The sequence below is a fragment of the Scatophagus argus genome, chromosome 17, assembly GCF_020382885.2.
Source record: "Scatophagus argus isolate fScaArg1 chromosome 17, fScaArg1.pri, whole genome shotgun sequence".
NCBI lineage: Eukaryota > Metazoa > Chordata > Actinopteri > Scatophagidae > Scatophagus > Scatophagus argus.
The window spans coordinates 2,132,968-2,151,332 of NC_058509.1; the positions used below are offsets into that span (position 1 = coordinate 2,132,968).

Below are 18,365 nucleotides of genomic sequence, written 5' to 3' on the forward strand. Positions count from 1 at the left end.
TTCCTGCTTCACCCTCTTCCCTCCCAGTGCCCCACCCTCTGCCCTTCTGTCTTACCGTCTCCGACCAGCTGCAGCAGAGCCAGGTCCAGTGGTCGTTTCCAGCGGGAGTTCTTGTGCAGGGCGATGCCGTAGCCCGTAGTGGCGAACACCTTCCCGGAGCCGATGGTCATGACCTCGTGGGAAGGAAACACAAACGCGTCAACAGCCATACATCCACCCTAACACATGCATCCCCAGACGGGCACAAAGAGACCGACAGCAACGAGAAGTGAAGATTAACTTCGTTTCTGATATGTTCCATCTGCTGTCGCTGTCGCATGCAAAACAGTTGGTTCAGTTCTAATATCAACATCCCCGAAATCCCAAAGCTGGAGTGGAGGATATTGTTTCAGTGGAGGAATTAATATAGATCCACATCAGTTGCAATAATTACTGCAGCAGTGGCTGCTGGATGAGGCTGCGGGGAATCTCGGCCTCCCACAGACCTTATTACAAATGATCGCTGGGTAGGATTTTCATTCACGCTGTGGGAGCTGTATCAAATGCAAACTTATAAATAAATCAACACCAGCACTGTCCAAAATGACAATATTAACAAGTCACAGGCCTCGAGGGACGAATACAAACGAATTGGATGCGTTTGATTTATTTAATGCAGACGCAGAAGTGCTCATTTGGCATGCTTGTTGTGCTTCTGTTGCAGTTGCTCCTCCCACAAGAAGAGGCTGAAGTTGATCTTGCACTTTTTTTAGCACTCAGTAGCTGCAGGGTATAGGAGCTTCGACAATAACTGCCGCTATGAGTGAGCTTGCCTCTGTGCAGAGCGGTGAAATGACAGTGAGGTCCATTTCTTACCTTGCAGCCCTCGTCCTTTCTGGCCATATAGTTCAGCACCGCTGCGTCGTAAATGAAGGCATCCAGTTTCCTGCGGGGAAGGAAGGAAGCAGGGAAATTACAACAAAGAAATGGAAATCAGTGGCCTGGAGCCAAATGAGGAAGTGCAACTGGTGTACAAAATGACAGAGATGATGGATAAACCAGCGCTGAGACAATGACGGTCCGAGAAGAAAACTGAAAGCAGAGAGTTGCTCGTCACGGCGGCGACGTCAGTTCTCCTGCTGCAGCTTTGGCCACGCCGGAACAGTTAAAAACATGGAACACCAAACGCAGCACCGTCACTTACAGTGAAAACTAAACAAACAACGCGAGTGGTGTGGCATCATGGGAAAGCCACTGTTAGCTTTAAAAACTGATGTCAGCCTCTAAAAAGGTGTCATCCTCACGTCACATTATGTTGGTAGAAACAGAACAAGAAGGAAAACGAGTGATGTGTTTTCACACCAGCTATTAAACTTTGTGGACTATCACAGTGTGGAAATGTACAACAGTTATTATATGAAACAATACGTTTGTAACAATACGATTAAAATCTGCTAAAAGCCTCTAAATGATGAATTATCACCCAGTTTCGCTTGTCTCATGATCATTCTGTAATCCTTATTGTAAAGTTGGAGATCCATCCATCCATCTTCTTCCGCTTTATCCGGGACCGGGTCGCGGGGGCAGCAGCTTGAGCAGGGATACCCAGACTTCCCTCTCCCCAGACACTTCCTCCAGCTCTTCCGGGTGGACCCCAAGGCGTTCCCAGGCCAGCTGAGTGACATAGTCCCTCCAGCGTGTCCTGGGTCTTCCTCGGGGCCTCCTCCCGGTGGGGCATGCCCGGAACACCTCCCCGGGAAGGCGTCCAGGGGGCATTCGGAACAAATGCCCGAGCCACCTCAACTGGCTCCTTTCGATGTGGAGGAGCAGCGGCTCTACTCCGAGCTCCTCCCGGGTGACAGAGCTCCTCACCCTATCTCTAAGGGAGCGCCCCGCCACCCTGCGGAGAAAGCTCATTTCAGCCGCTTGTATCCGAGATCTCGTTCTTTCGGTCATGACCCAAAGTTCATGACCATAGGTGAGGGTAGGAACGTAGATTGACTGGTAAATCGAGAGCTTCACCTTGCGGCTCAGCTCTCTCTTCACCACGACGGGCCGGTACAACGACCCCATTACTGCTGTCGCTGCACCAATCCGCCTGTCAATCTCACGCTCCCATCTTCCCTCACTCGTGAACAAGACCCCGAGATACTTAAACTCCTCCACTTGAGGCAGGAACTCTCCTCCAACCTGAAGGGGACAGACCACCTTTTTCCGGTCGAGAACCATGGCCTCGGATTTAGAGGTACTGATTCTCATCCCAGCTGCTTCGCACTCGGCTGCGAACCTCCCCAGCGCACGCTGAAGGTCCTGGCCTGAAGAAGCCAACAGGACAACATCATCCGCAAAAAGCAGAGATGAAATCCTGTGGTTCCCAAACCAGACACCCTCCGGCCCCTGGCTGCGCCTAGAAATCCTGTCCATAAAAATAATGAACAGGACCGGTGACAAAGGGCAGCCCTGCCGGAGGCCAGTATGCACTGGAAACAGGTCCGACTTACTGCCGGCAATGCGGACCAAGCTCCTGCTCCGAGAGTACAGAGACCGCACAGCCCTTAGCAAAGGACCCCGGACCCCATACTCCCAGAGCACCTCCCACAGGATGCCACGGGGAACACGGTCGAATGCCTTCTCCAAGTCCACAAAACACATGTGGACCGGTTGGGCAAACTCCCATGAACCCTCAAGCACCCTGCGGAGGGTATAGAGCTGGTCCAGTGTTCCACGACCAGGACGAAAACCGCATTGTTCCTCTTGGATCCGAGGTTCGACTATCGGCCGGATTCTCCTCTCCAGTACCCTGGCATAGACTTTCCCGGGGAGGCTGAGGAGTGTGATCCCTCTATAATTGGAGCACACCCTCCGGTCCCCCTTCTTAAAAAGAGGGACTACCACCCCAGTCTGCCAGTCCAAGGGCACTGTCCCTGACTGCCATGCGATGTTGCAGAGTCGTGTCAACCAAGACAGCCCCACAACATCCAGAGCCTTAAGGTACCCAGGACGAATCTCATCCACACCCGGAGCTCTGCCACCGAGGAGCTTCCCAACTACCTCAGTGACTTCAGCTTGGGCAATGTATGGACCCGCCTCAAGGTCCTCAGCCTCTGCTTCCATAACGGAAGACACGTCAGCAGGATTGAGGAGATCCTCGAAGTATTCCTTCCACCTTCCGACAATATCCCCAGTCGAAGTCAGCAGCTCCCCACTTCCACTGTAAACAGTATTAGCAGGGCACTGCTTCCCCCTCCTGAGGCGCCGGATGGTTTGCCAGAATTTCCTCGAGGCCGACCAATAGTCCTCCTCCATGGCCTCCCCAAACTCTTCCCAGACCCGAGTTTTTGCTTCCGCAACCGCTCGGGCTGTCGCACGCTTGGCCCTCCGATACCCGTCAGCTGCCTCAGGAGTCCCACAAGCCAACCATGCTCGATAGGACTCCTTCTTCAGCCTGACGGCATCCCTTACTTCCGGTGTCCACCACCGGGTTCGGGGATTGCCGCCACGACAGGCACCAGAGACCTTACGGCCACAGCTCCGAGCAGCAGCTTCCACAATGGAGGTGGAAAACATGGTCCACTCGGACTCAATGTCCCCAGCCTCCCTCGGAATCTGGTCAAAGTTCTCCCGGAGGTGTGAGTTGAAAACCCCTCTGACGGAGGGTTCCGCCAGACGTTCCCAGCAGACCCTCACAACACGTTTGGGTCTGCCAAGTCTGTCCGGCTTCCTCCTCCACCAGCGGATCCAACTCACCACCAGGTGGTGATCGGTGGACAGCTCAGCCCCTCTCTTCACCCGAGTGTCCAAGACATATGGCCGAAGGCCAGATGACACAACCACAAAGTCGATCATTGACCTCCGGCCCAGGGTGTCCTGGTGCCATGTGCACCGATGGACATCCTTATGCTTGAACATAGTGTTCGTTATGGACAAACTGTGACTAGCACAGAAGTCCAACAACAGAACACCACTCGTAAAGTTGGAGATGTGATTAGAAATGAATCAAATCTCCGACTCATTACTGACATTAAAGGATTTGTCACTTAGCTGCTCAAATGTACCATCTGTAGTGTGTGGCACGAAGCAAGCAAGACGAATCCGTCAGCTAAATGTTGTCTTGTCTTGCTTGAGTCGTGTCTCACAGGACAGCATTTGGAACTTTTCATCGTTTCATCTCGCTGTAAACCGAGTGTCGTTGGACTGCCGGTCAGTCAAATCAACTAACTGGAAGATAGTGTAGAGTTTGAACCATGAGGGGAAAATACGCTGAAATCACTCAGTGAAGAAGAAGCAGAAGGACAGGCAGGTCGAGGGCGACGTGGGGGCACATCAAAACTCTGCTGAAACTCTTCATCATAAAATAAATGGACTGAATGCAACAGCTCAGCTCACTCTAATGATGAATATCTCAGGATCTGGCGGGGGATTTGTAACTACACCTGCTCCTCTGCTGCACACGTTTAAATATTCACATGTGGGGAAGCTGCACTGTATAACCGAGGTCTTTGTGGAAAGAGGAGGAGGTGGAGAAGAATGTGCTGAAGGATGGGAGATTGAAAAGAGGTGAAGAGTCGGAGCAGGAGGTGGATGACGGGAAAAGGAGAGAAAAGGAAGTGCAAAAGTGAATCACAAGGAGATGATGAGCTATGAGCGTGGAGTTCACGAGGAAGGAGGGAAAAGGCCCGCCAGAGGACAGAAACAGGACTGAGAGGAGAAGGAGGAGGACAGACGGAGACGGAGAGGTGACGTTCGCTACCTCGACAGCCAAATCGAACAGGAATCTTCAAACCGCTTTGCTTTGTCAGCGTAAACTAATGTTTCCTCTGAAAATATTGTCAGGACGAGAGGCAGAGAGAAGGATGCCGACAGACAGCGATAATGAGGGAGAGGGCGAAGACGGACGGGGACTGAAATGAGATCGAAAGAGGTACAAAGTGATGTAAGAGGAACCGGCGGGGTGATAAAGGAATGCATCGTGGGAGTTTTAATAACACGGTACGTCAAACCTGCTAAAGACTGCGGCCGCTGCTTGTCGGGACCCCCCCCCCATCTCAAACAAGACGAGCAACTGTGTATTTTATGCTCAGTGCTTTGTGTACTTTGTGGCCCCACAGGCGGATAATGACTGTCCCCCACGCCCCCACCCCGTGATGTAGACGACAGGCGCATGAGTGGCAGCCGGTGCTGAGATGGCGGGATTTCCTCCCCCCTCCCTCCCCCGCACTGCAGTCGCTGCTAGCATGTATTATTTAAAAGCACCCTTTCCTCTCTTTCCCCCTCGTGTTCGCTCGCCTCGTTTAGTAGCTGTGATCCTAATGGGGCTGCACAGGTTACAACAGCTAGCCGAGGCTCCAGAGGCGAGGCAGATCAATGCGCTAACAGGTCGGGTAAGACAAGAGGGTCCTGTAATTGAAACGAGGCGTGGATGACAACGTTGCCCCGAGATAAACATAAAAAATTTAAAAAAGGAAAAAAGAAAGGCGGAGCAGAATGGAAGCGTTTGAGCTGTTGTCAGGAATGTGCAGCTTTGACTTGTGAATTACATGAGAAACGCAGCAGAAAGACGAGGTTTTGAAACTAAAGTGGCTGACAGTAGAAATATATTCTTGGTAACAAGATTCAGCCTCCAGTCAGTGTGTGCCTTCCTTCACTCCATGGGCAATCCTCTGTGTTTATGAAGCTTTTTTGACATCCGGTATGTGTGATAGGCTTCCATGCATCAATCCACACCAACTCCAAGGTGCTTTTTTACTCTCTAAATCCATTGTTTTTTATGTGTTGTGTGCCTAATGCAGCTGTAATCCCCACAAGCAGCCGTTTAAAACACACAAGAGAGCTACAGACGGGTAACAAAACCCGTCTCAGTAAGGTTTCACTGCACCACAAGCCTGCTGAACTGCTTCAGTTCTCATTGACATGGCTTCTCTGAGTCTGTGGAAGCCTTATCATCCTCACTCCCAGCGGGACAGAAACGTTTCATGGTAGCAGAAGAAGGTGATCGCTGCGTATTGATTTTGTGGACCCAGACTAAACCAGGAAAATGTCTCCATTGGGTATCTTTTTTTACACTGATTCTTGCATGTTTTTTTTTAATTTCTCCCCCATTTGTGAATATGTAACGATCCCACAGGGCCCCCACAGTCACTATGAGCATGTAACATACTGATTCTGCTTTCCTTCCTTACCCAGTCTTGAGGTTGTCGATGGCCTCCTCCACACCCTTCTGGTTGTTGCGGATCATGTACTGGTGCATGTTGGGGTAGTTGGAGCGGATGTTCTCCTCCGTGCTGCCGTTGGGCACCGTGCCGAAGCGCAGCGGCGGGTACTGCTCCGTCGGCTGCTGGAACTGCGTGAGGAGAAGATGTGGGCGGATATTAAAGCGACAGAAGGAAAGGGGGAAGCTAAAGACAGGCAGAGGAAAAGGTGGGAGGGGAGCTGATCCTCGCCGTAGGATGAGGTGCTACAAAGACTCAAAGTCTTCGCTTTCAAAGAACGGCCTCCCTGCTACAGTTTTCTGAAGAACTGAGGGGGTTGGATGATAAAGCAGAAGAGGTTTTAAAGTGTCTGAGCAGCAGGATTCAGTTTTGTGGGGTCTGCTGAAACTGCACTGAGAAATAAAAGGAGGCAACAGGAAGAGGGAATATTCTGAAGGAGGATACGCAATATTTGACTTCTTTCTGTAAACTCACGCTGCCTGCCTCGTCTGATGAATGAACTTGTGGAGGACGATTTTTTTCTCTGTCTCTCTCATCTGTTTCTGTTAACAAAAGCCTTTCATTTTACATTGTAAAGTAATGAGTCAGTCTGAAGACTTGCTAAGCAAAGTCTCTGGCTCGTCTATTCATCAGTCCACCTGGCCTTTCACCTGTTCGTGCTTACATCCATCAGTCCCTCATTCATCCGTCCCTCCCAGACTGTACCTTCTTGTCCGACAGCCCTGACACCGTGTCGATGTACTCCTCCTGGATCATGAAGGCAGCCAGGTTGGCAGTGTAGGAGGCCAGGAAGATGACAGCGAAGAAGGCCCACACCAGCACCTGAAGGAGGAGCGCCGGTGGAGTAAGATCAGTGGGGGCTGATTCTGACAGGTGTGGAAGTATTTTCACATCCCCGTGACACTGTTTTCTCCTCTGGGCATTTCATTACTAAACCTGCAGCTGACACTTTGACTTGCCATGAGGGAAAAGTTGAATTTGTCAGCACATCACATCACTAACACCTGTGCTTTTGTCCTTTACATACGTGAACTTAAATTTGTAACAACCTTAAAGTGGCACACCATTGAATGCTGTGAAGAAATACTTTTTTTCTTTCACAGTTATGAATAATGCAAAATAAAGTACCCAAGCACTGCAGTACACATTTGAGGTGCTCGTACTGTGAGTATTTATATTTTACGCTACTTCATACGTACACTCAGCTTTTTACTCCTTACATTGAACTGACGGTTCTTTGTATTGCTTGTTACTTTGCAAACTGTAAAGCTCTGTTTGTTGATGACTGATGATATCACCTCTAAGTACAGCTTACTTATAAAATAGGACCTGTAGGGCGTGTAACGCAGTATTTTCACATGATAGCTTTGCTTTAGCAACAGATCTCAGCACTTTTTCCACTACCGGATAGCACCAGTTGACCCAAATCACTACACTACATTCAAATGATCCTACAAAGGTTTAAAAGGTGCTTCAAGGACTTGGTGAAAAGACATTCGGCTGTTCAGAAGTGCTTCTTTTATTGCTGCAAGACGCTGCACTGTTGACACTCAGCCAGGAAGCCAGTGAGAGATGTGGATTAGTTTCAGCACTAAATTTGCACTTGCAGCCAGTGATGAACGGGGCTATTTGCTTCCACAGTACTCTGTGTTTATGCCAAAAGTTCGTTTGCATAATTTTCTTCATGAAAAATGTACACTCGTAGCTCTGGCATCTGAGGCATAATCTTTCAAAAAAAGGAGAAATCTCCATCAATGAGGAGTACGGGTTTTGACCAGCGTTGCTTCAGCAGGAGGATTCGTCCTGACAGGACGGTTGAAGGACAGACTCTTCGCTTACGTCGGCTCCCTGGTGAGGCTCGTGACCTTTGGGTCGGCGTAAAACCCATTAAAACTTTAATGTATAATGTCAATAAAACATGGTTGTCACTTATCCATCCAGTGCGTGCTGGGACAGACGCCCATGACCATGAACAGGCTTATGAATGACGAATAAATACATGAAAGTCATTGAGAGAAAAAGCCTTCATTAAAGTATTATCTCACATTTTTTATGTTTGTTTCTTTTGTTTTTGTTTTGTGTAGTTGATTAAAATGATATTATTGCTGACATATGAAAATTGCTCAGATTAGGATGCTGTTGTCAGACATAACTCCTCTTAAAGGCACAGTGTTGGGCACTTTTTGGGCTACAGGACCACTCATCTTATTCTACCTGCAAAGTGACGAACAACAAACTCACAGTTTAACTAAAAACTACAACAGAGAAGAAGAACTCTCCTCCGACCCCCTTTTGTAAAGCCTGTTGAGCAGCTAATGAGCTCTTGAGGTGATTGGGGTTATTGTGAAAAGCACTCAGACTGACAGTCAGAAGAAAAAAGACACTTTGAGTTTTTAACCTCCCGTGGCTCTTTACTCTGCAGTCGAAGGGGGAGGGGGAGCAAGCGTTCGACTGATTTTTCTTTTCATGCCGTCAGGGCAGAGAGGAACAGCAGGTATTAAAAAGGCCACCGTGGTGAAACAAGTGAATGAACACTCTCAGACTGACTGCACTGGCTCACAAGTTTCTTCTTGGAAATTTTAACTGTAGGCATGTATGGAAGGCGTGTATAAAGTCAATATAAAGTTGTAGATGATTCAGTTCCTCCCCGTCAGTGAACTTTTTCATCAATAAACCAATAAGGTTAACCTAATGGACAAAAATGGGCTTAAATTGATTGATTAAAAATGTCCAGGTTCCATTTAACAGCATTTAAACTGGTCGAATGAGGCAGGTCTTTACCACAAGTCAATTAAAATGCTATGATGTGAGCTAAATGTCAGTCAAAGCAGCACATTCTCAGAATAATTCCATCTAGGCATTCATCTGTGGTCAGTGAGTCGGTCAGTCGGTCTGTGAGTCGGTCGGTCAGTCGGTCAGTGAGTCGGGTGGAGTCATCACCATGATCTTGCTGGTGGTTCCTCTCGGATTCTCCACAGGCACAGAGTTGTTGAAGACCAGAGCCCACAACAGCCAGACGGACTTCCCGATGGTGAACTTGGATCCGCCGGACTCTGACAGAGAGAGAGACGTAGTGTTACAGTGTGAAATGTTAACGAGTGAAAATGGGCAGTGCTACAGTTAAACAAATACAGCATTCTAAGCATTGTGGACAAATGTCTGCAGACACCCCTGTGCTGTAACAGTATGTGATTGTTGAATATGTCACTTTAAAACCATAGACATTAATCTGCCCCTGCAGCAGCCTCCACTCCTCTGGTTTCGGTCTTTCTATCAGGTTTTGGATCCTGGCTGCAGGGATTTGCTCCCTTTTGGCCTCAGCAGCATCAGTCAACATCAGCAACACCTACGGACAATCAGGTCTGGCTCACACTCTGTGTTCCACTTCATCCCAAAGGTGTTGGATGGGGTTCAGTCAGGGCTCTTTTAGACCCAACAGGGGAAAAACAACATTTCTTTACAGACGTGGCCTTGGACACAGCAGGATGGACATCAAACCCAACTACATCACGGTCATGCACCATCAGGTGAGACCTGGCTCTTGACACAGAAAAGGTCCAAATTGTTGCCACACAAGCTCGTTTGCTTCACAAGCTCGGGTGTTGGAGGACAAAAGTTTTAGGCCAAGACCAAACCGTGAAAGAGAAAGTAGGCAATAAGCAAAGTCACTGATGTCTGCATACTTTTGGCCATGTAGCACAGGCTCTCTATGATGATGGTTACAGTGATTGCAGGGACAAACTGTTCTCCATCTGATCTAAGAAGCGTCTGATGTTGAAAGTTCAAACAGGGGAGGTTTAGTTACAGACGGGGTAGAGCAAAGATCTACATGGAGTTATTAAAGATGAAACCTGGCACCTTGTGATGAGCATGCAATCATCAAACTGAGGAGCTGCCTGGTGAAGGATGAGAGACAAAACTGAGCAGACAGGAACACATTTCTGAGAGGACAAACAGTCTCACTCTGTGAGGCTGCGGACAGGACGGTGGCAGATCGCAGAACCTACTGACTTATCAACTTTTCTGTTAAACTGAATGTATGAATGAAAAGATGGAGGGGACAGAAGAAAGACAAGGATCCATTAAAGCCAGTAGCAGCAAAATGAAGAAGAGAAATTTGAAAGCTAAACGAGAAACACATTTCCTGCTGCGGATTGATTAACACGGACAGTCTGATTTAATCTCTTTTCCCGCTTCAGCGGTGATCTTTGTTATCCGACACGAACGACCTCCTTCACAGATCCTGATATGTTAGGATAACATGAATAACTGGTCTTATTTAAACATTGTGGCTTAATTTAACCCATTAAATATTAAATGCCTGGAGGAGAAGACTGGAGTCGCGTGTGAGCTCCTCTGGCAGACTTTTTCAACACCAATAAAATACAGTTTTTTGAAGAGCATGTCAGTTTTGTGACAGCTGGCGTGATGGTACCTCAACAAAATGCTTCGTTTTAGAGACTTTTGGAAGATTTTTCACGTCAAGAAATCAGGCATATCAAGACAAAACATAACCACTTCCCAACACTAACCAAGCTACAATCAATAACCTCCGACGTGTCACCCCAATTCAGTATTTTTCCACTTGTGTAAATATATTAGAGACTAATGACTAACATTTACACATGATTATTTAAAATTAATGTACCAGCACAGAAGATACGCACAGACAGTAAACAATTGGAATAAATGATGAACTGACAAGCACTGTAGGAATGTCAGACTCAACCACCACCGCGCTGTCAGTGTTTGTTTCATTAAAAATAAATAAGCTGGATGGTGGGCGTGGAGTGATTGTTTTGACTCATGTGCAGGGGAAAAAAAAGAAGTGGGATGTTTTGCATAATTTGAGCAAACACCCTCCTCAAATCAGCCCCCCACCCATCGCTTACATAACTGACAAAGTGACAAGCTGGTAATAATGTCATGAAATGAGCAGCGGCGGCGGGTTGATTGGCGTGCCAGCGCTGGAGTGACTCCGTCTCTTACTCTTGGCGCTCTGCAGGCTGCGGTTGTATCCCACGGGGCTGAAGAACTCAAAGATGAAGACGGTGACAGCCACCACTGACAGGCACATCACAAACATCATCACCCACACCGCCGGGCTGTAGGGCTCTGCAACACACACACACAGACACACACACACACAACAGATCAGATAAAGTTTCAGAAGTTCGCCTCTTGTATCTGCAAAGTACAGAAACCTTTGTCCCCTACTGCACCAACTCGTGACTTGTTGAGATGAGAGTATTTGAACGTTCAGTCATTGAACGCTCCACGCTCGTCCTGAAGGCCAATCGAATCAGGACAAAACGGCCCACTGACTGACCGTGTCACTGTAACGGTGAGGCAAATCCACGCTGTGGCAGACGGGGCGGCTTCCTGCTTTGGTCTATGCACAGTTGACCACCATGAAACTCCTGGTGGCGCTGTAACGTTAGCTAGCAGGAGATCATCACATGACACTCACCACAAACATTTTGACTGGAAATAAAACATTCTGTGTTTCAGTTTGTGAGACCTTTGGTGGACGATGTGAGGAGTGAGAGGAGCTGACCATGAAAAGTGGAGACGCTCTCAGTTGTTGGCCGTGTTGCATTCAGGTCAGATCAGATTCATGTTAGAAAAAAAAGCTGCCAAATGACTCAAAAATGTCCTGTCTTAAGTCAGAGGGAAGACTTGTCCTGTATTTCTGTTTTGAGTTGTCCGGTTTTCACAAACATATAAATACAGTTTTTCTGTGCAGCAGAAGCACACTGGGGGCGTAATGTCCACTGATATGTCACAACTGCTAACAAAATCTTAGTTATGATTCATTTTAAGTACACTGTGTGTACAAAAGTATTGGGACAGCTGACCTTCACACCAACAGGGACTTTAATGACGTCTCATTGTAAACACACAGACAGCTTTGCAGCTCTAACAGCTTCCACTCTTCTGTGAAGGCTTTCCACAACATGTTGGAGTGTTTCTGTGGGAATTTGTGCCCATTCATGCAGTAGAGCATTTGTGAGGTCACACACTGATGTTGGACCAAAAGGCCTGGCTCACAATCTCCCAAGCATTAAGATTTCCCTTCACTGGAAGTCAGGGGCCGAGTCCAACGTCTGAGAAACAGCCACCTGAACGACACCTGAATTCAGTAATAAAGAGGTCTGTCCCATTACTTTTGTCCGTGTAGTGTATATGCAACACACGGAAGTGACATAAAATGTACAACTTTTTGTTCCTTGGGAAATTAAAAACTTGAATTCATTTTCATTGTGCTTTCAGTAATGAGAGTCCTTCATTAACTGCATGAAAAAGCAAACGAGCCCACTGAGCAGCAGAGGTGAAAACCTCTGGGTGGAGGAGATCGTCTCCTTTTATCGCATCCTTCTAAAGAAAAGGTTTGCTGGCCGAACCGCCGGCTGATGCATCGAGCTGATGCTTCTGAGATTCGTGAAATTAGTGAGGGACTTTCTGTCGAAGCTGACAGCGGCAGCAGTGGCTGCTGCAACATTAATCAAACAGCGGCGGAGAGACGAGCTGAGCTGTCGGGTCGCCTCATCAACACCTTTTGTCTCTCAGTGTTGCATCCAGGAAGAGACGCTAAATCACACTCCACTGTGTGACACACCAAAGAGCAAGACGCTCTGTTTACAGACGTTAGGCTTTCAGCCGATGCTCCCCCGCAGAGAGACGTGGAGTGAGGGCGCAGGTGGAGCAGCCCAGGGTTGATCCATTAAACTTACTGTCAGTGATATGGTTAATATGCTTTTATGGCTGAGCTGTCAAACTGTGTGCCACGAGGGCTGCAAGTTTAATTTCCATCTGGGTTTGTCAGCATCACACGTGCAGAAACACGTTCTGTTCACACATCGTTCTGCTTTTATGATCCGTGGTTCTATCAGATTTGGCAGAAATGAAAAAGTCATCCATACGGAGACTTTTGAGCAACTCGATGTTAATATCATTACAACAAACACCAAGAATAATACTTCTGCTAAAGAGAAATGCAGGCAAAGTTTCCCAACACCAACAAGCTCAGCAGCTGCTAACAGCTTCCATGTTTGTTATGATTTTTTTGGGTGTCTTCAGATATGAAGACTGTGACTGTTCTTTCTAATAGTCCTAAAAGGCTATTTTGTTGTAATTTTAATACATTTCTGAGTTATTCAGACATGGCCGGGTGTGCTTTTGTGATGCTTTACTTGAGAAACATGTTTTTGTGTAAAGAAACGTCTTTTGTGTTTCCCATTCGTTCAGTGGAGCCAACAGGAGGCGATTTAAAAGTGTTTAAATCACTTGACTGTGTTCTTTGGTCTGTTCACTGAAGTTCACTAAATAACACGACATCAGTCAGAGAGGAAACACCACAGGCACACTCATCAGCTCCGTTTGTGTGTGACTCCTTGTTTCGAGGTCCCATTTTTCTAATTTACATCATTATTTCCTCTGAATATTAATTTCCTTGATGGTGCCCCTGAGCGTTGGACGCAGCACTTGGTGTGTCTACTCGTTTTGATTGCGTTTCAATCAAAGCTGCTTCGACAGAGGAGGTGTGGAAATAATTGCACTGCAAACACTGCAGGTTGCGTTTGATTTATTTTCCTTTACTCCCAGAGGTGGGGAGAGTAAAGCAGCTGCATGTTGTTTTCACGGTGCTGTCGGTTCAGATCTGCAGAGCTTTACTGTTTCGTTTTGCACTCATGTACTCTGTGTTGCTGTGTTTCCAGCAGCCATATATCCATTCTGGAGGACAGCAGATCTATTTTTATACCTGCATTTAATCAGGGAAAGTCAACACTAGACACATGATACCCTCTTTCAAATTCACACCTGGGAGCTGCCAGGTACGACCAAAGTCTTGTACTGGTGCCAGTGGGCAGATGGGGTTAAAGTTGGGGTTAATGAGCTTTACACGTCCTTCCTCGAGGGCATTTAAGCAGCAGTTGCTCAGGAAAGTGACAACATTACTTATTCATTTTGCTTGCTAACGTGTTCCCGGCAGGTTCCAGGGATTCACACTGGTTACCTCAGCAGTCTCAGCACTGACAGCAGCAGTAAACCAGAACAGTTGACTCGTGTTCACAAGTCCTCTTAAAGAGAAGGACGAGCACACTGTGAACCTGAGCACAAGACATTTACATCAACCATTAACATTCAGTTTCCTTATGGGACGCAAGACTACCAGAACATTTCAGGTCTCCCTCCTCTTCCTGTCGCTTGGAGCGCTAATGCTAACGTTATGTTCATATGTGCTGTAATCTAATGCACACCTGGAAGACATGTGCATAGGAAAAGGAAATCTCATGCTGCATGTTGGCTGTAGCGCTTCATGAGGGACTGAGAGATTTCACTTGTCAGATGCCATCAAGTTTCTTTGTGTCCTGCTGCAGAAAGCATTTTAAACAGCCAAAACAATGGGCGAGAGAGTGAGGCGTCTTAACGCTGGAAGATCTTCGGGATGTGTTGTGAGGCAGCTTGGACCGCCATGCTGCCTCACAACATGGATTGAAATGCCATCCGCTGTGACCATAAGAATATATGAGCATATGGTGTTCATTTAGTGGTCGCTTCACTCATCACATTGCGTTAATTGTATTATGAGTGAATCATCAGGTGTGGCGGTTAGCAAAGCCGCCGTCTTTCCAGCAGAGTTGTTCAGTTTCCAGAACTGGAAGAAAACCTAAATGCTTCGCCACACACTTAATGAAATACACTCGCAAAGTAACTGCCACTTAATCAAACGTGTTCATTTTCACTCATTAATCTGGTTTTTACTCCCACAGCTGACAGTTCGTATCTTCTGACGACAGGCACATTTACGGCGCTCCAGAGAGAGAAGGGAAGCACACATCAAGGCCACAAGTGACCACACCGAGCGCTCACAAGGCTGCAGTTCAGTACAGTGCAGTACAGTTCTGGATCGGTAGTGGCTGTGACCGACCTGCCCGGCAGTGCCCGCCTCTCTGCAGAGACCAAACCACCTGCCCATCTTAACCGCCATTTTCCTGTCACTCGCGATCAAGGCCCCGAGATGCTTAAACTGCAGCTAACCGCAACCCTGAAGAAACCATGAGCTGTTTTCCATCAGAGAACCTCCTCTGAACCTGTCTTGTCCACCCTAATTGGAGATGTACTCTGTCAGCATGCTGTAGTGGTCTGAAGGCAGGCCGTCAAAGCGGGCAGAGCGAGCTGACTCGGCCTGTTCAGATTCACGATGAATCACGTCGGCTCCTGTCAGGTCGGAGGTCCTGCAGAACGATCTGTTTGTTTGATCCTCACCTTACCAGGTGACTTTATTAAGAGCAAATTCGTTTCTACAGGCACAGCATCGCGAGAGCCAACACGCCGCTGGATGATGACCCGAGGGAATGAGGAGAAAAAGTAATAATCATAACAACACAAAACACAATAAGTGAGAGAGACGGAAAGCGTACGAGCTTATTAATGTTATAAATGTAAGCTGGCATATTAAAAGGAAGCAAAATTACTGTTAGATTGTTTCCGAATGCAGCGCTCTTCATATTCACTGACCTGCTTTGAATTTTGAGTGTCACCAGCATTAGAGGAACACTGATTTAGATTCAGACAGACGTCACAAAATGTGTAATAAAAGTAATTACAGCAAAAAGCATAAAGACACCAAGTTTGATTTGGAATTAGGCCAAAATGAATGTGCTTGTCCTGCGAGAACGACTGGAAAATCATCAAATGGTAGAAATTATTCGACCATAAAAAGCAAGAACAACCAAAAAGTCTACTGTTCTGTGTTTATTAAGAGCTGGTTTGAGTAGAGAACTGAACAGGAGGAAATGAGTGCGAGCCAAACTTGAAAAACAAAAAACAATGGAAGAAATCACAATAAAAAATAAAAAAATCACAATAAAAACAAATTTAGGTTTGTTTGGTGTTTTAATTTGAGGAACTTTAATTTATCCTGATTGCTAAACTGTTTCATTTGGCATCTCAGCAGACATTGGAAGGTCATGATTAGCGCCTTGTTTCCACTGCCCTTTGTGGCATCCAGCTTTCATCACCACAGCAGCTCTCCACCTCAGCCAAGTGCAAAACGTTTTTGCCAAACCTCTTTTTAATTTTTGGTGTTTCCACTCAGGTTTTTTGCACAAATTGAAAATGCACACAGAAGCAGTTGCTGTTGTCCGCTGAGTCCCAGTGCTGCACTTAACATCATCCTGCAGACTTACTGACTGGTTCCTTGTTAAAGGTTTAATATACGTGTTTCTGAATGGACCAGAGCCGAACTCAGTGGGCTCACAGAAACTCGTGTTGAAACACAAGCTGCTGGTTCGGCCTGAGAGCTTTTCTGCTCTGTTTTGTTGCAAAAGGCTTTTATCTCTGAATTGCCAGCATGAGTGACAGTCCTGCTACTGCAGCTGACCAGCCGTCCCAACACACACACACACACACACACACACACACACACACACACACACACACACTCTCCCTTTTCACTTCTCTTCACTTGTTCAATTTTCACGTCCCTCTTCAGTGGGCCCCTTGACATTTTAAGTGTTTGTTATCATCCCGGCTTGGACTTTGTGTCGGGCTTCTTGCTCTGTCTGGGTCTCTGAGTGTCTGACAAGGCCTCCATGTCTCGGTCTCCATTTATTCCTCATTCACCGAGTGTGTCGAGGGGCTAGAGGACCGACCGAGCTGGAATTATCGCAGCTTATTGACAAACCAGAGATGTTTAATGTTTCAGTATAATCATTCAGTCTGAACTTTTCACACTGACTCACTCAGTCTGGGCCCCTTTTCTTTTACCTTTCTCACCAATGCTGAATGGAAGACTTCGGAGTGGCTGTTAATGCACACCAGGGCCGTTAAAGTTAAAGGATTTCAGTATTTTGAAACTAGAAATTGTTTCTTTCTGCCAGGAAAGAATTCAGCAACCGACCTTTGGCATGAAAAAAAAATCTTTAGTTAGCAAGTGTGTTGACTGCAGCCTTGAGCGTCCAGCTGTAATCCGTCAGAACGAGGGGTTAGAAGACAGGGAGTCCGAAGAGACAGTAAAATATTTAAACAGTCACCAAAAATGTTTTCGTGCTCCCAAAACCGACTGCTTCCAAGAGCTTGACAGGACAGTGTCAAGTTCGGTCGGCGTCGCTGACGCAGAAATTTACTGAATCCCGATGCAGAGTCAAAAAGCGGCAGGCAGGCGTGGTGGAGGTCCAAAACCAATTGTATTTTATTTTAACAAACAAAATCAAAAAACGCACACTTACTGTGGCCTAGGATGAACTAAAAAACCGTGGCAAAAACTCCAGGCATAAACTTGGCATGGCATTTCTTAACAAAAGATCCTGACATCACGTGGGGGGAAAAACACAGACGCTCAGACCATGGTGGCTGGGAAGACAAGGACTAAATAGACAAGACAACGAGACACAGGTGACACACATCAGGAGGGAGAAAGCAATCAGGAAAACTAAAAGCAAAGCTACATGAAAACAGGGCACACAGGGGAAGAGACACTTTCAAAATAAAACAGGACATGACAAAAACCTTGAACATAATACATGGAAGCACAAGACAAACATGGAACATGGCACATGGACAGAAATCAAAAGACAAAGCATAACCAAAAAACACCAGGCATGACAGACAGTATGTGACTGAAAACCAGGATGAAGGTGAGTGAGGGAACTGGAGCCACTGCTGACCTCATTATGGACCATTAGCTTTTAGTTTACTTCACTGCTGCCTTCACGCATCCGCAAAACCACACGTAGCTGCAGGTGGGTGAGGAGTGTCGTCCAACGCTGAAGTCTGACAGCTGGAGTCTTAGAGACACGAGCCTGCTCTGCTCAAACAGCTGGGAGGTTTCCTGGGGGCCCCTCCATCACAATTTATACGTCCTGCGTCCTCGCTTGTCTCGCTTGTCTCGCTTGTCTCGCTCCTCCTTCTTCCTCACTCCACCATTTCTTTCGCCTCTGACCTTTCGTCACACGTTTCTGTTGCCTCTCTATGGCCGTGCTTAACTTGCTTGCTTTTCCACCAAGCCGTCCACACACACAACCAGTCAGAGCCACAGAGTCGGCGTCGGCCCGGCGGCCCAGCTGTGTTCAGATGAAACAGCCTCGGGAGCCCTGCACCTCCGTCCAACCATGACGTGTTTCAGATGGTCTCCTAAATCTCCTCTGACAGATGGACTGATGTACTACTGCA

At 47.1% G+C, this 18,365-nt stretch overlaps 1 protein-coding gene across 1 annotated transcript in view; it reads right to left on the minus strand.

Annotated features, from left to right (window-relative positions):
* grin2da (glutamate receptor, ionotropic, N-methyl D-aspartate 2D, a) overlaps positions 1-18,365 on the minus strand; it is a 175,058-nt gene that overhangs the window by 16,506 nt on the left and 140,187 nt on the right. Inside the window, exons 13-18 of the mRNA XM_046417378.1 lie at positions 11,178-11,303; positions 9,129-9,241; positions 6,894-7,010; positions 6,159-6,319; positions 856-925; positions 56-173 (exon numbers count right to left, since the gene is read on the minus strand). Of these exons, the coding sequence (XP_046273334.1) occupies positions 56-173; positions 856-925; positions 6,159-6,319; positions 6,894-7,010; positions 9,129-9,241; positions 11,178-11,303 (705 nt within the window). The remainder of the gene's footprint in view (positions 1-55; positions 174-855; positions 926-6,158; positions 6,320-6,893; positions 7,011-9,128; positions 9,242-11,177; positions 11,304-18,365) is intronic.